The sequence below is a fragment of the Gossypium hirsutum genome, chromosome A10 (assembly GCF_007990345.1).
Source record: "Gossypium hirsutum isolate 1008001.06 chromosome A10, Gossypium_hirsutum_v2.1, whole genome shotgun sequence".
Taxonomy (NCBI): Eukaryota; Viridiplantae; Streptophyta; class Magnoliopsida; order Malvales; family Malvaceae; genus Gossypium; species Gossypium hirsutum.
This window is the reverse complement of record NC_053433.1, coordinates 78,160,265-78,180,545: the sequence shown is the minus strand read 5'-3', so window position 1 is coordinate 78,180,545 and position 20,281 is coordinate 78,160,265. Positions and strand designations below refer to the sequence as shown.

The window sequence follows — 20,281 nt, the reverse complement described above, 5'->3', positions numbered from 1 at the left end:
AAAAACAAAAAAGGATTCAATGGAGGTTCCAGGTATGTCTTCTTTACCGATAAATTTATGTTCTAAGACTTAAAATCAAGTGGCTTGTTTGTTCAATCCGATTTTTGTTTGTTTGTTTATTTGTTCTAAGACAAATTTATGTTTTCTTCACGTTCTTGAATAATTGATTTCTCAATCTGTTTGTTTTATCTGAACCGGCTTGTTTGTTCACAATCCCTTTGTGGGGATTCCATATTTTTCAAGTGTCCTGTTTAGTGATTGTCAAAAGAGGATGGGGGTTGATCTACTAATTAAGTAGCTTACAAGTTGCAGGAAATTGGGCAATCATGATAATGAAAATTTTCACTCGAAAGTACCAAAACATGTACTTGCATTTATGCCACGTTGAGACGTTTTATGTTTTGTGTTTTTGCCCATGTGGGTACTTTTAGATATGATCGAAGGAGTATGTTTTATCATGCTTAAGTGGTTTGTATCTAGTTCTTTGGGGTTTATCTTCTTGTTGGTTGCTAAAAAAACACTGGAAACATAAGTAAAAGGATAATTCCAAATATTTAGATAGTTCTTGTTGCTGTAAACTGTTGATTAACTGAATATACCTTATTGGTTTTGAGGGTCCAATGATTTGTAAGATAATTTTAACCTGCTTATAAGTTTTATCTTTTGCATTTCAACCTCTTTAGCTTTTAGTTTTTTTTTCTGCTTATTAAGGAATGTGTTGTGCAAAGTACATGACATAGGATGTGGGACTTGTTAATCACTCGGTTACTTATGTTCTTAAAGAAGTTTTTTTTCATTCTTGTACTAATTTGATGGTTATTTATAAGTTTGTAAGTGCTCTGTTCTTTTTCTCTCCCAACTTACCCTCTGTTGTTTACAGGTTTTATGATATTAATGTACTTATTTGAAACTTATTTGGACTTGCGGCAACATGCTGTTCTCAAATTGACAACTCTTCCAAAAACATTGGAAAGAGTAATCAGCCAAGAGAAATTTGAAAAGTTTTGAGCCTATAGTCTCTATAAGAGGTTGGTTTGTTGTTTCTATTGATCATTTACTAGATTACATTGTTACATTAGGGAATAATCAAGCTTTCTTTTAACTTGATTTGACATAGTCCTTGATGCATCTCTCTTATTTCGCAGCCACTTCCATTTTGTTCATGAGTTTGTGACGATCCTGATAGATTCTGCAATTTTGTTCTTTGGCATATTGTCTTGGTTTTGGAATGTGAGTTGTTTGCTGTTTAATAAATGGATCATCCCTTTTGTTGATTGTCACTATCTTGTAAATTAATTGTTATTTATGGCAGAAATCAGGAATTTTCTCGCCTGTACTTAGTTTAAATGAAGAGAATGAAATATTACACACTCTTTCATTTTTGACTGGTGTTATGATATGGCCACAAGTTAGTTCATGATCTTTTCTTTGTCTTCTTTATCCCTTAATACAATTATCATTTTGTGTAAGTTAACACAGACCATTTATTTGTGGTTTTATATTGCAGATCACTGACCTACCCTTTTCTCTTTATTCAACTTTTGTAATCGAGGCCCGCCATGGTTTCAATAAAGTTCGTATTCTTAATCGCTAAATCTCTTTCTTGTTTCTTTGTTTATTGCTATTTTTGGAACTTTTTTTTAATTTTAAGATCACACTTATGTTGCTGTTCCTAATTATTTTCTCATATGTTTGGCAGCAAACAATATGGTTATTCTTTAAGGACCTTATCAAAGGAATATGTCTTGCTATTGTACTTGGTCCACCCATTGTTTCTGCTATTATTGTCATAGTACAAGTAAAATTGTGTACATTTCTAGTATTTGGGCTGTCTGGTCAAATATTACCAGTCTTTTCTATTATAATCAGACAATTGTTAGCTTAACAATGAAATTTTATGGTCTTAATTACTCTCTAGTCTTTTTGCTATTATTGTTATCCTTTTTTTTACTATGGTGAATCTTTATTTTGTGATTACAGAGTGGAGGTCTTTATCTGTCTATCTATCTTTGGGCATTTATGTTTGTACTTTCTCTTGTAATGATGACAATTTACCCTGCTTTGATAGCTCCACTTTTTAATAAGTTCACCCCTATGAGTATTTCTTAACCATTGTGTCATAGTTTCATTCAAGCTTCCTCGTTTCCCCTAAGTCTAATTACGTTTGTTTTGCCTTGGATGGCACTGTGGGAAATAGCTTCTTGAAGGAAAGCTCAGATTTAAGATTGAGAATTTACGTTTGTTGATGATCAAGCTGCTGCAGTCCCACCTACAAATACTTTTTATGCTTATGCATTGTCAATCCACTCCTACTAAGAACTGATTAGAAGAAGCTAACAGGGTCGAAGAGGACGAGGAAGAAATCATAGGTGTAAATAAAATATGAAACAGACATGTAAATTTGAAATTAATTACCAAATAATATGAGCAATTTCATACTAGAAAAATTAGAATCTTTTGTCTCGTAGTTAACAATTATTTTCACTTAATTAGCATTGTAAAAAGGAGAGAAAGAAATAAACAGGCACTGCATTACTTTGATCCTATATTTATATATTTTTTTACTTCAACTGGTTGTTGATTTGGTCTACAAAATGAAAGTAATCAATTTTAATTTCATATGTGGTTGCCTTTTCCATGAATACCTCACGTGTAGTTTATGAAAATTTTACTCTATAAGTTTGCTCTACAAGATATATATTTTAGTTTATCTATATATATTAGTGATGATGAAAATAAACTTATGAGATATACAAATAAGATCCTTAAAAGAGTTGAACATAATGCATAGTGAGGCAAAAAATGGCATATAGATGATATCCTTAAAAGATGTAAGAAGAGTTGAACTATTTTGCTCCCCTTTGAGAGAATATGTATAATCTAACATTTCTCAAGTAATTTTCCAATAGTTTAACATTTCAAAAAAAAATTGTTTCAAACCCTCAATTAAGACAAAATGTATAATCTAACTATTGTTAACATGATTCAACAACCTTTTCAAAAAGATATATTCTTTATTCACAAAACAGATTTCCTTTTGAAAGGTAATTTGGCCCTAAAATTTGCTGTAAGGTTTGAGCTTTGTTGGGTTAAGGGTGGTTGGCTTTGTTGGGTTAAGGGTGGTTGGCTTGATGTGTTATCCATTGAAGTGGCTTGGTTCGAAATTTGTAGGCTCGATGATTGGCTTGCCATTTGGTTACTCCCAACAATTCCTTTGCAAGTCCTTGTATTATGGCCCGGTTTGCCACATTTGGTGCAGTTAGCTTGCTATCCTATCTTGCTTAATTTTGGTCCACTCTTTCTTTCTTCACCTACTTCCTTCCTCCTTGTTTGTTTGGGTCTTCCCAGGGGCCTTCTAATTATGGAAGGAAGAATGGGTTCCATGTCCCTCACATGTTCCCATTGCATAGGACCTATACACAAAAATTTAAAGATGTCAAACACATTTTATAAATAAGTAATATTTCATAAAGGTTTAGAGTTTTAAGGCTATTACCTTTTACAGGGTTAATCAAGTGGCTGTAAATATTCAACTGGGTAGTGACAGTATAACATGTATTGACGTAAGTTTCAGGGTTCATAGCAAGTAACTGCATGCAAGAAACAACATGCTTATATGGGATTCCTGACAAGTCCCATTTTCTGCATAAACAGGAGGAGTTGAGGAGGTCAACCACATGCTTGTTGCCTAATCCACAGTCTACCTCATACTTCTCATTTCCAGCATATACCGGCCATATACTACAAACAAAGTAACATTTTAAAGTTAAAAAATTTTCCATCCAAGTAACAGAATTCAAGCTTAGTAAAAAAGAGTTAGCAAAACTTACTTATTGAACTGACTAACAATTTCAAACAACTTCTTCTATATCCTTGGACATAAAGGTCCAGGATACTTCTCAGCAGCCTCTCTCATAGAAACCAACCTAGTTATGACTTTTCTTCTAATTATTTCCAACATCGTTAGGATAGGTTTATCTCTAGCTTCTAAAATGATCTGTAATGAGAGGAGAGTAAGTCCTTAAATAACTCTAACAATAATTATACAACATGAAGTGATAAATAGTCAGATTTAAAAAATAAATTTTAACCTTGTTGAAACATTCGTTGTTGTTGTTCAGTAGTAGATCAGATTTGCATCTAGTTGAGAAGTGGGCTCTTGATCAAGTCATTGGATCCTTGTCACGCAGCCAAGCCTCAGCAGATTCTGACAGTGACCTCATTTCAGACATTGCTTCTTCAAATTGTCTTGGAAAAGTTGCTTTAGCAGCTTTCCAGTAAGCGAGACGCATAACTTGGCCTCTAAATCCTTCTATGTTTTTAAAATTGTTGTAAAGATGTCTGGCACAATTTCTTGCTTCAGCATTAGGGAACAACAAAGATATCGCTTCTATTAAACCCTGAAAAACAATTAAAACAACATGATAAGCAATCATTTTTATATAAATAATTTAGCGTATACTATGACTTTATAGTACCTTTTGTTTGTCAGACATGAAGCATATATTGTAGGAGTTGTCGATCTCCAAATCCCTCTGTAACAACTCGAGGAACCAAAACCATGATTGTTTGTTTTCACTCTCAACTGCAGCAAAAGCCACTGGATATACACAATTATTGGCATAAACCCCAACAGCAGCAAGCAAATGTCCACCATAATATCCCGTAAGCCAACACCCATCTAACCCTATAATTCTTCTACAACCAGTTAACCAACCTGACTTACATGCTTCAAGGCATATATAAAGCCTCTGAAATAGCCTACAGTCTAATTTACAGATGGTTGTTGTACCAGGGTTGCTTCTCCTTAACTCAAGTAAATAATCGTATATATTGGCATATTGGCCTTTGTGATTCCCTTGAACTAGTTCTAGAGCCTTAATCTTAGCCCTCATGCATTTAGTCCGAGACACTATTGTTCCAAAATCCACCCTAATATCATTTTGTAAAGATGTTAAGGAATAATTGGGATCAACTTGAAATTTGAGTAAATAATGTCTAGCCATCCACTTTGAAGTAATATTTTTATTTTTCATTACCTTGCCACACTTATGGTGGTTGACTAATGTCTTAATTTGCCAACTCCCATCCATTGGATCCTTGGGATTTAATTTGGATGCCCACAACGTCCATGGACAACAAAGTACACAGACTGCTTTCACCCTAAGCTTGTCATTCCTAGTTAGTTTGGTTACTACCCTATTTATCCTCCCATACTGTTTAACTGCATCTTTTAAAATGTCTCTACTAGGGAAAACTGAACCTTTTATCAATATAGGGTTCCTCATATCAGTTTGAGGATTGAATAGATGGTACTTTTTATTCCCATATTTATCATAATCCACATCATTATTCAAATCATCATCACTGTTACTATCAAAATCATCTTCTAAACCCTAACAACTTGAACCAAATAAGTGGTCTAACTCTTTCTGTATCATTTCACCTACTAGTTCAACCTTTGGTTCATCTACCCTATTACCATCAGACTCAAAAGAATCAGAATAAGAAGTACCTGACTCATAAGCTTTATATGAACTATCATCTGAGTCAGACGCTTCTCCTCCAAAATCTCCCCTTAAAGTATTTTGTTCAACATCAAACCCTAAACCAAAAAAGGAAAATAAAACATTATACTAGTATCAACAAATTGCACAACAATTCAAACCTGAAAAAATATTATATCAACTTCAGTTCAATTTAAAAAAACACCACTAATGAATTCATGAACATTTTAGGACATTCGGACAGCAGTCGATATTCACATTTAGACAGCATTAAAATACACAATCTAGAGCATGAAAATAATAGTCATTATTCACATTTTGACAACATAAATATGCGCATTAAGATACATTGTGACAGCAGCTGTAAGTTACATTTGAACAGCATAAATATGCACATTAAGAGACATTTTGGCAACAGCTATAAATTACAAGTGCAAATTGTTAACACATTGTGGCAAAATTGGGAAACTTCAATCTTTACTTCGACAATTAGAGTGAAATTAACATTATATACATATTTAAATCAATTATTTTTTATACACTTGCATCAAACTACACCTGAGTTAAAATGAAAAGATGAAACATAGGCATAAAGGACTGACAAAAAATAAGGTTTGTTTTGCTAGGACAGCGACAAAAATTGAGCAATCACAGTTCATTACAAAAATTGAGCAACCACAGTACCTATAAATGATTAAGTTCAAGCTATATAAATTATATTAAAAATAAGATGATCATTGCAAAAAAAATAAAAAGGAAGGCTCTTTTCACTAGCAGTAACATGTAATTAAGTAAACCATGTATTTTTCTACTAAGATTTAAGATTTAAATTTTTTAATTAATTAAATTTATTTAATTAAAAATCTATTCACATCTGATTTGGAAATTCAAGTTGACACTTAATATCTAGTTAATATCTAGTTACATTTCAAACATAAGTGACTAAAATATAAATTGAGACAAACAAAAGTGACTATTTTTGTAGTAAAACAATTTCACTCGAAAAGGTAATTATCAAATTTTGTAAAAAACAAATTAACTAAATATGTGAAGGATAAATTTAAATAACATCAAATTTTAATTATGGTTGTTCTATACTTCTGTTACACCAGTTCTCCTTAATATTGTTGAAACAAGAATAAATTCCCCTAAAATTTACTGGTATAGTTGTCTTCCATACCCAACACCGGACCTTTCGCTTTTACTTGCGAAAGGAACGTGTTTTTCGGTAACGTGGTCGGAGAAAGAGAGAGAGAGAAAAAAAAATCAGGTAACAGAACAGAAACCAAACTTTATTTCTGCGGATGCATTCTCCTTCACCAATTTTCTTTAAGAAAGAGAGAGTAAAAAAGGAAGAATTTTTTAATTCCATTTTTCTTTCTCTTTCTCTTTCGCTTCAATCTATAGTCGCCACACCACCATGTCGTTTCCTCTGGGAAACCGACGCCGGGTTTCGGCGACTCTTCCGTTTTCGTTTCTCGTCGCTTTGTCATTTGCTGTTGCCGCCATCGCTGGTGGCTCCAAGTCTCCTTACTGTAACAATCCTGTTCAACTGGTAATTTCTTTTTTCTTTTCGATTATCATTAGTATTAACGGCATTGCTAAACTGGTTAATGTTTATTCTGAATTCCTTCATGATTTGCAACAGTTCTAATATCTATTAGCTCCATTAAGATTCTCTTTTTTTTTTTCATTTTGTGAAAGAAATAGGAAAAACGGAAATGTCCTTTTTCTTTAACCGGAGAGAACATTGGAAAGAAATGTTAGTGTACATAGATTAGATAGATTAAGTTTTGATTTCTGGAGGATTTGTCACTGACAAAGGATTAAATTTGGGGATACTTGTTGCAGCCAACTTGCATGCTGTTGGCGAATTCTATAGGCAAATTATTACAAACATTGTTCTGGGTAAAAGAATTCGAATAATCTGCTCGATTGGGATATCCTAAGTGGATAGGAGTAATCAGGGTTCTTTCAGGATTTGCATTTTGTATTAGTTTTGCAACCTTATGAAAGAAACTGATTGCTTTGTTGGTTGGTATTGAGGTGTATTCTAGAGAAATGTAGATAACATAGAAGTAATGAGTGAAATTTTTGACATGGTAGGCTCGTATGCAATTTATATGTGAATTGTAACAGTGTGTGTTTACCCGAATTCCTTAATAAATGAGTTTATATCTTCCAGGCCATGGTGAAGATCTGGGTTGATGGTGATGAAGGTGAATATTTAGCTGGGTTAACTGCAAGCTTTGGAGCAACATTGCCTGAGGAAAAGAATAAAGTTCCCAAATTGCCCGCTGTTTTCTCAAATCCCCTAAATGGCTGTTCTAGTTCTTCTTCAAAGGTTTTGTCTCAAGTTACCGGGTTCTCACAAAATTTTTGTTAACTTGCCTCCTCAATAATTATTTGGCTTTATTTTTATTATTATTATGAGTTAAGTACATCCTTGTTTGATTAAGTTAAATATAGTGAAGTGCATGGTTCATACCCTCTTAACTTCTCTAAGTTCCAGGAGGACCATTCCCACCTATGAAGTTGGGGACAGAGTTCAGATATAATACTTTATTAAAATTTTGAATAGTGTTTAATAGTTTCATAAGCACTGTACTCCAATGTAAGCCAAGTGAAAATTTTTAAAATGTCATGGTCAGAATTTTTTTGATTACAGCTATCTGGATCTACGGCCTTGTCTGTACGAGGTGATTGTGACTTTGTAACTAAGGCAAAAGTTGCACAATCAGGAGGCGCTCAGGCCTTGCTGGTGATAAATGACAAAGAAGGTTATAATTTTTTTATTGATGGCATTTGTATTTGTATTTTAAAACGCCTTTCAAAGTTCAGTTGGATCATTTCATTAAAGAGTTGTAATGGTTTATTAGTCTCTTATTTAAGCTTCCTTTTTAATATTTATCTAGAGATTGAACAGATCGATTGTTCTGGTGATGTCAGTCCAAATATTTCGATACCTGTGGTGATGGTTCCAAAATCCGTTAGAGATGAACTTACCAAAACCATGGCAAACAAACGTGGTATGCTCTTGAGCTCGTATGATGTATTTTTTCCCCTTTTATTTTTGTTCTCCAGGTGTATGTTAGATAATTTCTAGCTTGTTAGGAACAAGATATCTTGTTCAAAAAATGGTTTATAATGTTATAGGGTGGAATGCACTTAAACCTCTAGATTGGATATGGGCTACCTTTATGGTGGAAGATTTAATCCTGCTAAATGCAACTATTTGGTTAAGCTGTTAAGGCTTAGTTGAGTGAGTTTAGTGTAAATATATGTAACAAGATATCTTGTTCAAAAAGTGGTTTATAATGTTATAGGGTGGAATGCACTTAAACCTCTAGATTGGATATGGGCTACCTTTATAGTGGAAGATTTAATCCTGCCAAATGCAACTATTTGGTTAAGCTGTTAAGGCTTAGTTGAGTGAGTTTAGTGTAAATATTTTTTTTAATGTTTTTTTGATAAAGTTTCCTTCTATATGACAAAACATTTCAAGAAACATTTTATCATCCTTTAATCGGGTAATAAAAAAATTAAGTGGTTCAAATCTAAGTGAAGAAATTAATTCCATTCATATAAGCTTTTCATTTGGAGTTATGTGTATGTCTTCCTCAATATGCAGGTTTTGTGTGACTGTACATGTATTTGTCTATGTATTGTGTGCCAGTGTAAGCAAACATTCAGCTTTAAGAAATATAAGAAAATTTGTTAGGGTTACTAAACAAAATTTCAATGTTATTTCTCTTATATATGGACTTTTAATATAAGAATCTTCAGTTTTCTGCTTTTTCTTGAAAGCAAACATCAGCATTATGTGAACTTTTAGTGAAATAGTTCTTTTTTGAATTTTCAAGCAGACAATAACATAACTGGGGATTTAAGAGTAGAATGCCTTAATAAGAAAGAGAATTTAGGTCTGATTAGAGTGTGGTACTTTTTCGGCAGAAGCTTTGAGACGTTGGAATTTTCTGCTTGCTAATAATTAAGCCAGGGAAAGTTAAGAAAAGAAGTAAAATACAGGTAGAAAGAATCTTATTTCTTGAATAGCTGTTGCAGGCTGTACTTCTTTGTGCTTCAGTTTGTACCATTTATAACAAAAAAGGTTCATGATTTTCATGTCTCTATCTTTATACTCATCTCTCTTTATTTTATTTTGTTTTTCCTGAATCCCTAATTCGACCCTCATTGAGTTTGACCTTAGTTGTTATTGAAACTTCTTTGCTTAAGGTTCACACTTTTGTTTAAGTTCTCTACTTGAGGTTTTAATTTTGCATTGGTTCTTTCTTTTTGGTTCACAATTTTGTTATTTCCCTGGAGCGATAGTCTACTTTTGAATTTTAGAAAGATAAAATTTTTATCTATGTATTTTACTTGAAAATGACATAACAATATATAGAAATAATGGTTTATCACATCTTCTAGAACCTATTGTTTGTTTATTTGAGTGTTAGTTTCAGCTTTGGGTATATTCACATGTGCGTTCTTTTGAATCTTTTAAGTTTATTTTCATTTGAAGATTCATATAAATAAAATCTTGCTAATTTCTGATGCAGTTGAACTTTTACTATATGCACCAACTCGTCCCATCGTGGATATCTCGGTGGTATTTTTGTGGGCAATGTCTGTTGGCACAGTTTTTACTGCTTCACTTTGGCAAGAGTTTGGTATTTCTGAGCAAACTGAGAAACGATTAAATGAATCATCTTCAAAGGTTTACCACAGTCTGGTTTCTATCATTGTTATGAAGCTCATAATTGCATTCTGTATATTGATGTGTCTTAGAGATATTTGTTGGTACCTGTTGATAGGGAATAATTGGTTATAATGTGCATGACTAGCACGTCCTCTATGTTATCCTAAAACTTTTAGCTCCTATTAGTGTTCCTTTACAAATGGCTTTGACAGCAATTGCAGCTTTGATTTGTGCTCATAATCAGCTTGTGCTATTATAAAGTTCAGTTGGTTATTTGTATAACTGTTTTTCATCCAAAGTACATTCATAGAGGTCCTTAGTGTCTATTCTCTGATTGCCGGGTGGTGTCCTAGACATTATACAATTAGGTTTTTCTTTTTCTAGGTATTTTTATATTATCCTATGAGTTGATGGTTCATGATTAGCATCTATACAGTTTCTACTTTCTCATATCTCTATAATGTTAGTTTGATGGGTTGAATGGTGTTTTCTTCCATTATTGCAATTAAATGTTTCATGTTCACGCATGACACTGCAACGAGATCTCTCGAGTTAAGGTCCTTTTCAAGGAATTAGGGAAATATATATGCAATTGACACTACATCGCAGCACTTATTGCACATATGCTTTCTCTTTTGAACTGATGAAGTCATAGTTTCTTTGATATAAAATAAGAAACTTTATTAGAGTTTTCTTGAATATTTGGTGTTGATATGTTCTCAAAGTACAATTTTTAAAATATAAATCTCGAAGCAGGTGTGAAAATATTTTAATGTTTAAATGTTCTAAGTGATCCATTAATGTTAGAATTGTGAAACTAAAGATGGAAGATGAAACTAGGGGTGTTGTAAGTTTTAATTATTGAAATTCATTTTGATATATCTAACTCGATAACTAATTACCTCTGAGTGAATTTTTTTGCATAAAACATCTTATTTTATGTTATATTATGGGTATTATAGATAGTTGATTAACCGGTCTCCTCATAAGCAATTACCCCTGGAATTTTTGAACTTAACTTTTTACTCAGAAATTATATCAGAAGACACCTCGGTTCTGCCAAAGAAAACTGGTTTATTGCCACTTGAATTGGTTGTATGTGAAGAAGCCATACCCATTTTATATTAATTTCTCCCTTCCTTCTCCTAGTATGCCTGAATCTTCAGTTGTCTTTCTGCTTCTACCATTTTAGCTTGATATCCCTGATTATTGAAGGAAACTGAGTGATGTCTTTTTACTTTTGTTGATTAGGAATCTTCCGATGCTGGAACAGACAGTGATAATGATCAGGAAACCATTGATATTAGTGTAAAAGGTGCTATACTTTTTGTGATATTAGCATCTGTTTTTCTGCTGCTACTCTTCTTTTTCATGTCTTCATGGTTTTTGTTGGTGTTGACTGTACTCTTCTGCATCGGTGGTGTCCAGGTAACATAGTTTTGCTTCTAATGTCTTTCTTTATAAGTTTATGTTTGTATGCATGTTTGAATCTGCCAATGATTAGACAGGAATCGTTAAAAACAAACTATACTTCTAAGTTATTGTTTTTTCTCTGTTCTATTACATTTTTGTTGCTGATGTTTGCAAAATGGAAATAAATGCACAAAATTTTAGCACCTCCAAATATATAGCCATGGCTAATAAATATATACAATTAACTTTTAGAAATGATGAGGGATAGGTTTAATGCTGTGCTTCTGCGTGTTTCTGTAGTAAAAACCCCAACTTCCATGTTATCTTGTTTCTGCACCATGCATATGAACAGAACTGAAGTAACTACCTTTCCTTTTGGTTAGAAAGGAAAAAGTAGCTATTTTCCTCCTTTTTTCTTTTCCTGTTTAATATCCTAGTGATATATTCTCTTATCAACCTCTGCGTTCTATTTTTTCCTTTCCAGGGGATGCACAATATCATTATAACTCCGGTAACAAGGTATGCTTGAAATTTGATTTTCACCACTAAACCTGTCAAATAGCTGTTTTACAAGATCTGGTTTCTTTTTATTGCTATTCCTAATATAAGTGTACAAGCAGAAAATGCAGAAATTGTCCTCAGAAGACAGTGAGATTGCCTGTCATTGGGGAGGTTTCTATTCTCTCACTTGGGGTTTTCCTACTCTGTGTGATATTTGCTGTTGCCTGGGCTGTTCATCGACGAGCATCTTATTCATGGGTGGGCCAAAATATTCTTGTAAGTCTTCTATACCACTACTTGCATTCCAGACTGATTATGGGGTCTTTTAGGAGTTGATCATTGCAAATATTTTTGCACTTTATGCAGCGGTAATATCTTGGCTTAATAATGTGTTAAGTATATGGAAGCCAATTGTTTTCGAGGAAAGCGCGTTGTATCAAATTAGCAACAAAATGTTGCGAGGGAAACAAGTAGGATTTTGAGATTAAATGTTAGGGTTAATGATGTAAGAGGATTGAACTTGCACGAGTATTACAAGAACTTTTAACAGTTAGTGTCCTAGGTGAAGGAATTGTTCTAAAGCAATATGTTAGGAACAATCGTGTTTTAAAAGACGTGGTATTTATGATCATATGGTTGCAATTTAGTTGATATCTTATTTGAATTCTTGGTGATATCTGTTGGAACTCCTTTTTATTGGCATTGTTGATGTTCCATCTACTTGTTTCTCTATTATTTTTAGTAACTTGAGACTACTATTAAGTTGATTCCTTTTGGTTTTGCATAGAAATTGGTTCAAACTTTGTCTAGTATTGTTACGGTCTCGAGTTATGGATCAAGTCGCCAAACAATTTGTAGGAAATTCGTTTAACATAGTGGAGCTTTTCCCCTTGTTTTTGTTTCTTGCACACGATGCCCTATGGTGAATGTGTGAAACTCCTCAAAGGGAGTCCCTTACCTTAGACTCGTTAGAGAGTCTTAAACCTCTTAAAATTAAATTAATTTGATTTAACTTTATTGCTTGAATTAGCCTCTTAAAATAGAGATTACATAGGTTTACTTGTTTGAATAAAAGGCTTATAAGTTAAGGAAATTAAAACCATGACTCTAAATAAAGAAAGACACCTAATACCATAAAGATATTATGAATTATAGAAGATCTAATAAAACTAAATTCATCTCTCTAAAAATAATAATTAACATCTTCAATGTTAAGATAATAATTGACATCTAACATTACTCCCCTCTTGGAACATGAGCATGTCCACAAGCTCATGATTGAATATGCATTTTTTTGGCCCATCATTGCATGCAAGGATATTTCAATTTCCCTACACCTCTTGATTCTGCGCAGCATCGACAGGATCTTTCATCTCCAACCAAAATAATTTTTTTTTACATTGGTGCCTAAACAAGTATGGTTTGTCACAATTGTAACAAACATCCTTGTCTCTTCGTTCTGCCATCTTTGCATGAGTCAACTTTTTAACAAAAGGAGGGTCTCTCTTGTTGGCACTGAGTCTCTTGTTGATACCCAACTCCCATCCAAATTGATTTTTGACGTTGATATGGGTGTTATGGCAGAAGTTCCCCATGATTTCAAAAGTGTATTTCGCCACGGTATTCTGCACAAGTCGGCAAGTTTGGTTAACTGTTGTTTTAATTTCAAAATTTGTTGCCAAGTTTATTGCCTGAATTAAATTCAGAGGTTTTTGCATCTCCACATCTAACCAAATGGATTTGACAACCCTGTGGTAAATATGTCAAGTTGTTGGTCTACTAGCACAGATTTAGCACAGGCTAACAGCTTTTGAAATCAAAGTTGGTATTCCTTTGTCATTCCTATCTATCTCAACTCTATTAGTATGGTTGTATGGTACTCCTTGAAGGCAGCCCATGAGAGATTGGCTTCCTCCTTTTCCATCTGTTAAAACCACAACTGTGCTTCCCTCATCATGTGAAATGCTGCCAATCCCACTTTATCTACTTCAGCTGTTTTCTGATTTGAGAAAAAATTCTCAGACCTGTGTAGCCTAATCAAGGGATATTCCTTACCATCAAAGGTCAGAAAGTCTAACTTTGTATATGATGACACTATTCTTGACCCACCTGTTGACTCTGTCCTATTCTCTTGCCTATCCAGTCAACTACCATTTTGGTTGACACTGTCGTTTCTTCCCTCAAATCCTTTTTCCCTGTCATGATTCTGATCAGAAGCCATCAATTCTTGTATTTGCAATGACAATTGCTGTAATAGCTTATTACCCAACTTGTCAATGCTTTCAGCCATCCTAGACTCTACTTCTTCCAGTTTTGTTTCAAATTCCTGAGGTTTGAATCACTCATGATGCCTGGTTTTGAGACCAAATTGATATGGTTCTGAGTAAGAAAATCGTTTAACTTAACTGGGCTTTCTCTTTGCGTTTGTTTCTTCCACGTGAATGGCCTATGGTGAATGTGTGGGACTCTTCAGAGGGAGCCCCTTACCTTAGACTTGTTAGAGAGAATCTTAAACCTCTAAAAATTGAATTAATTTGACGTAATTTTTATTGCTGCCAGTCAGCTAGGTTACATAGGTCTACTTGTTTGAATAAAAGACTTATATGATAAGGAAATTAAAACAAGGATATCTCCTACCTTAACTAGTGGTCGAGGGTTTGATCCTCGCCCTGGATATGGAGCAACTTTAAACCTCATGGCAAGCGTCTACCCCCTTATAAGCTAATATCTCTCAAAAAGTAATAATTAACGTCTACAATGGCAAGATAATAATTGATGTCTAACAATTATCTTTTGCTTTTCGTTTGTTGACTATCTTTTTTTTTTTTTTTTGGTTTAAAGGGTATTTGTATGATGATAAATGTCTTACAGTTGGCTCGACTACCTAATATCAAGGTACTATGGTTTCTTTCATCATATATTTATGAATTGTGTTTCACTCCTTGCCCTGATTGTTCTTCATGATTCAGGTTGCTACGGTGCTTCTGTGTTTGGCATTTTTTTATGACATTTTCTGGGTCTTCATATCACCACTTATATTCCAGCAGAGTGTGATGATTGCAGTAAGTGCTCATCCCTTTGGTTGTCGAATTAAAATTTCTTGGTGTCTATTATTGTAAGGCATTGACTAGTCATTTGGTCTTGACTCCATTTAGAGGATTCAATATTTGTGTCTAATGGCAGAGCTGCGTCTTTTCTCATTATCACTGTCAGAGTACCAATCTTGGCAGTGTGTTAATTTAGGAAGGCCATGTCATGATTTTCTTGTGATTAGCCATTCCAATAGTATTTATGAACATAAATAATAGCACACTGAAATATATGCTTATGGAACAAAGTATGGTTCCTTGCTTGGTTTGGTTGAAGCTATGGTTTTTGTTACATGTTTCTCATGTTTGACGTATAAGAAATATTTCTAGATTACAAAATAAGCACGGTTCTTACTGTTTGCATTGCAGGGCTCCTTCTTGGAGCTACTAAACTGATTTATTGTATTTTCCCTTTTTTTTGTATGTCCTTAGCTACCTTTTTCTGGATTTTACATTCTTTGTGTTCTTACTCTTTTATGTAAGACAACATTTCTATTCAGAAAGCATCTTGTTGATAATATAATTTATTGTCTTAATCTTTCCTGTAAAATAACTCTTTAGCCTGTGGTATTTGGTGACGGCCTGAGACAAATTTTAACCTCAAACATCCTTATTGGCAAATAAGCCCCATGAAGTATAGGCCAAGCTATCCATCACATACTTTGTGCTGTGATTATTGATTAGTAGAAGCCTGTTTGAATTTAAATTTTAAACTGCTAGGTCGAGGAGGTTTAGATACCACATAAAAGAAACAATAGTGTTTGAGGGGTTACATATTCTATGTGAATTGGTTCAATTGGTAGGTCAATCTAGCTTTCTAATATTTTATTTTCAAAACATGCTAGAACTTGGCAATAGTTTATACTTAGTAAAATATAAGATCATACTGTTTGCCTTTCATTTCAAAAAAAGTGGTCTTAGCACATTGTAAGTTCCTAATTCATAAGCCAGGTTGACCCTCTTTTGTTTTCTTTTTCTTTTTTTTAAAAAATAAGTGAACTAAACATTTAGTCAACCAAAATAAAGACTTGTAATATAAGTTCACAGTCCAAGGATGAGCTTTGATCTCTAACATTTTGCTCATGTTAATAGGTTGCTAAAGGAAAGAATACCGGTGGAGAATCAATTCCCATGCTCTTGAGAGTTCCTAGACTTATTGATCCTTGGGGTGGCTATAATATGATTGGATTTGGGGACATTCTCTTTCCTGGTTTGCTTATTACATTTACATACAGGTATTATGTTTCAAAATGCTGTTAGTTTTCGTCATCTGATACGAAGGGCAAAGTTTTCAGTTTTTTTATTGTAGTTCAGTATATTAAAAGGCTCTCCTTTTTTGGGTTTTCAGTATGCCCTCCCTAAATGGTACCATAGAAAACGAAGGAAAGAAGAAACATGTTTAACAGCATTCTAGTGTATATTCTATTTTCTTGGTTGTTATGCCTTTGAGAGTCTAGTTGGGTTAGGGCGCATCAGAATAGGTGAAATGTTGTCTCTATTTGGACTTGTTAATTCTTTCCACCTCTAAAACTACGAAGTTAATTACACTCTTGTCTAACTGAAGCTTGACTAAGGACTATACCATGAATAAAGAAATTCTTAATGCTAAACACATGGTGTATTGACTGGACCATTTTTAGTATTGAAACCTTATGTACATGCGGGTGTGAAAATTTGTTTAATACAAGCAGCAGATAAGATGGTTGAAATTGTCTGAATTTTTATCACCAAAATCCCAGGAATTAGGAAAGCATTTATATTGCAGATTGAACAAGTTTGGGGTGTATAGCAGCATCTTTTTATTTAGGTTGCGAGGTAGCATATCTGGTTTGAAACATGGAATTGAACCGGATGTTTGTCAAGCTGTAACTGATCAAACACTCGGGTGCAGTGGTGAATTTTTATTATTATCATTTTTTTTTTTTGGCTGGCGGGTCTATAATTCTATTAATGCAGTATATTATTACTTTAATTTATGGTAAACTTATACTTTATCCCCTTGAATATTTTTCTTTTGATTTCATTCTTTAGATTTTTAATTTGATGTGATAAATTTAGTAACATTTTAATTTAAACCTCATTCATTTTATTAGCTTAATTTTGTCTATTTCCTTTACATAAAAACAAATAAAGAATGTAAATCATTACAATATATTTACATTGTACTTTATTTATGTATGTCATTTTATGTTTTCCTTTTATAATATGAAATAATTTTATGCTGCTTTTAATTATTTTAGTGTATAAATTGTTTAGTATCAAAACTTTATTTCATATTGAAATTTTACACATGCAGCATCAATAGCGATATTCAAATCTTAAAATTTTTTATTTGATTAGAAGAAATTTATATATTGTGTACTATTTTAATACAACATTTAGTATTTAAATTTAACTATTTTCAAACTTAAGTTATTTACTGTTGAATCAAGCCAAAGTTGGATACCTAAAAATTTAGTTCATCTGAAACTCGATCTAAGCCCTTAAGGCCTTTGTAACCATTTTAATATTAACAAATATTTTTTTTTAGGTTTAGTATTTGGTACATTGACAGTGTACTTTTTTATTCCACAAGCAACCTAAAAAATTGTCACAAAATATTTTCCCTTTTTTCTTTTTATATAAATAGTTTTTAATATATTACGTCTTTTGTAATAATTTACCTTAAATCTCTGTGTGTGTATGGTAGAGTGGATTGGATTAGACTTTGACCAGTCCAGTATTTGAACCAGTTTTGGTGTTAAATAGCAGACCTGTCTGTTTCTTCTCTTATGCACTTGGTTTTGAAGGGTTTTTAATCTTTTTGTTGTATATGATTTATCATTATTTTCTCTTTGGATGTCTCAGATTTGATAGAGAAAGCAAAAAGAGTATGGGCAAAGGGTATTTTGTGTGGCTGATGGTTGGCTATGGATTTGGTGAGTGTGCATGCACCATCGTTCTCTAAGCTATTGTTTTTTTCTTTACTATAGTCAATAATAGTTTCATAGAACTTGCTCTCAAGTTTAAAACGAGATTGGCTGATTTTTTTGTTTTTCTTTGCAATTTCTGGTCGTCTAATTTACCTGCAAATGTTTTCAGTGATGCTTTTACCCTGCATTTATGTTCTATGATTTCAGATCATGACATTTTTATCCAATGCAAATGCAAGTCTTCAGGCCAACATTGCTTAGTTATGTAATTATATTTGATTAGATCATAATATCCGATTATAACATTACCTGCGAAGAGAGTTTTGTGATTTATTGGCATGTAAGTACGAGAAGTATTGGAATTACTTTTATTTGTTTCAAAATCGTACCAAATTAAAACCTGAATATATTTGCCTGTTGAATTACCTACTTTATCATATCAAGTTGATTTTTTTTTTCTGGAATACATATGGTTTTATGCTGAAGAAGTTTCCTCTTGAAGGGAAAATTGGAAAAGGATCAGACCATCATTAACACACATGTAGACATGTAATGTTACCATTAGGTTCTAGTTTTTGAAATGTGATTGTTGATCTAGGGAAACGAATTTGTATATTTTCATGCATCATGTAGGTTGCTCGGTGTCATGGTCCTAAGAGGAGCAATGAATCCCATATCGATGTACTAGGGTTGGTCTTGAGATATGTGTGTTCATGCTACTTTCAACCTGTAAGGTGCCTTTTGTGGACAAAATTGTAAGGCCCAATGGGCCGAAGCAAACATTACCTTGCAAGTTGTGTGGGGGAGGATGTCATGGTTCTAGAGAGAAACCATGAATTTTGCATCCGCTGTATATTAGATTTGGTCTTGCAATATAAGTGTTTACACCACCTTCTTGAAGCCTTTTTTTAGGCAAAACCGTGAGGCCTAATGGATCGAATTGGACAATACCTTGCAGGTTGGTGTGGACTGTGACAACATGTTATATTCTGTAACTTGAAAGTACGAAATAACCTTGTTTTTGTGTGTTTTTGTATTTAGTTGGTTGGAAAGCTAGTTTGATAAGAACAAAATAACAAAGCTATATGCTGGTACTTAGTAGTTTCAATTCACATATTGCAGGCCTCTTCTTTACATACCTAGGCTTATACCTGATGAACGGGAACGGTCAGCCAGCACTCCTCTATCTCGTTCCTTGTACACTAGGTAACGAAAGTTTACGATTCCACCCCAGCAGGCTACTTCTTGTAGCTTGCTTGTCTGAAAGGATGTTATATCCGTTCTTGTTTTAAACTCTTTTCTTTCCTTTCCCTTTCTCTTTCATGATTTGTTTCTTTTTCTTTTTCAGGAGTTACAGTTGTATTAGCTGCAATAAGAGGAGATTTGAAAGCGCTCTGGGGTTACAGCAGCAAGTCATCTGCCATGATAAATCCCACTGCAGAAGTTTGAAACCTGTAATTTTCTTCAAAGTGGCAATCCTGATCATCCAAAACTAACTAATGGTTTAAAAAGATGGTTACGGTGCTATCTATACAAGGAGTACAGGGTCGACGAAAAGTCACGGCTCAAGTTTTTTAAGGTCAACTTGCCATTCTAATTTACATTCCTGTCTCTTGTATTGTATATGTAGTGATGAGAGGTTTATTCTTGGCGTCACATTGCTGCTAATGTTGTAATATTCTGGAATTTATAATGATTGTCATATTTTGTTTCAGCAAAAATTGTGGGCAGACAGATGTTACTTACATAACTTCCACTTTAAGGTAATTTGCCTACTTTTTTATTTTTTATTTTTTATTTTATTTTGTCAATTTATATTTAACTTATGCCATTGCCGACATGGAGTGGCATGTTGTACAAAGTTGTGATAAGAGAAGACTATAATTATATATATAAATATATTCATTTATGTTCCTTCAATTATGACGAGTATAAATTCAATAAGAGTTTATTTATTTAGAAAATGGGTGAACCAAACATAAATGTCTAAGAAATATAGTAAAAATCCAACACGAAACTACAAGGATGCTAGTAATTTCGTTTAAAGAAATAGTAGATTAGAAAAGGCAGAATGAGAGAAAAGGGAAAGGTGAGGCCAATGGAACAAGTGGCAATGGCAATGCCTATTGAAGGTTCCAACACTGCATTAGAGCCTGC

General features: G+C 33.3%; 2 protein-coding genes and 1 long non-coding RNA gene across 6 annotated transcripts; 2 read left to right on the top strand and 1 right to left on the bottom strand.

Annotated features, from left to right (window-relative positions):
* The first annotated feature begins 1,318 nt into the window (after window positions 1-1,318).
* Window positions 1,319-1,809, top strand: LOC107896017 (uncharacterized). The gene is made up of 3 exons (XR_001683558.2): window positions 1,319-1,408; window positions 1,508-1,573; window positions 1,700-1,809. It is a non-coding gene; the product is annotated as an uncharacterized lncRNA (long non-coding RNA).
* Window positions 1,810-3,267: 1,458 nt separating this feature from the next.
* LOC107895597 (uncharacterized) lies at window positions 3,268-4,895 on the bottom strand. Its single transcript, XM_016820855.1, has 4 exons — window positions 4,479-4,895; window positions 4,219-4,400; window positions 3,497-3,741; window positions 3,268-3,413 (listed from the first exon to the last, which is right to left on the bottom strand). Exons 1-4 carry the CDS (start codon window positions 4,893-4,895, stop codon window positions 3,268-3,270), a joined length of 990 nt encoding a protein of 329 aa, XP_016676344.1.
* Window positions 4,896-6,596: 1,701 nt separating this feature from the next.
* Window positions 6,597-20,044, top strand: LOC121208481 (signal peptide peptidase-like 5). Of its 4 annotated transcripts, none has more exons than XR_005903536.1 (15): window positions 6,597-7,062; window positions 7,693-7,851; window positions 8,176-8,287; window positions 8,423-8,536; window positions 10,070-10,227; window positions 11,461-11,637; window positions 12,107-12,141; window positions 12,243-12,399; window positions 14,965-15,018; window positions 15,093-15,185; window positions 16,305-16,447; window positions 18,060-18,130; window positions 19,247-19,330; window positions 19,473-19,703; window positions 19,840-20,044. XR_005903536.1 is itself a non-coding variant. In XM_041079214.1 (15 exons), the coding sequence occupies exons 2-15, from the start codon at window positions 6,928-6,930 to the stop codon at window positions 19,571-19,573; spliced, it is 1,593 nt and encodes a 530-aa protein (XP_040935148.1). In that variant the 5' UTR covers window positions 6,625-6,777; window positions 6,915-6,927; the 3' UTR covers window positions 19,574-20,044. The 4 variants fall into 4 exon arrangements, 2 of the variants coding, with proteins under 2 accessions (XP_040935148.1, XP_040935149.1); XM_041079214.1 differs by having other exon boundaries at window positions 6,625-6,777; window positions 6,915-7,062; window positions 19,473-20,044; XR_005903537.1 differs by having other exon boundaries at window positions 6,627-7,062; window positions 15,171-15,185.
* The last annotated feature ends 237 nt before the right edge of the window (window positions 20,045-20,281 follow it).

Coding starts and splice junctions, on each gene's coding strand:
- LOC107895597 (XM_016820855.1), bottom strand. CDS start 4,895: ATGAGGGCTAAGATTAAGGCTCTAGAACTAGTTCAAGGGAATCACAAA. Junction 4,401..4,478: donor TCATGTCTGACAAACAAAAG/GTACTATAAAGT, acceptor ATTGTTTTTCAG/GGTTTAATAGAAGCGATATC. Junction 3,414..3,496: donor CTTGATTAACCCTGTAAAAG/GTAATAGCCTTA, acceptor TTTTGTGTATAG/GTCCTATGCAATGGGAACAT.
- LOC121208481 (XM_041079214.1), top strand. CDS start 6,928: ATGTCGTTTCCTCTGGGAAACCGACGCCGGGTTTCGGCGACTCTTCCG. Junction 7,852..8,175: donor GTTCTAGTTCTTCTTCAAAG/GTTTTGTCTCAA, acceptor TTTTGATTACAG/CTATCTGGATCTACGGCCTT. Junction 15,186..16,304: donor AGCAGAGTGTGATGATTGCA/GTAAGTGCTCAT, acceptor TCATGTTAATAG/GTTGCTAAAGGAAAGAATAC.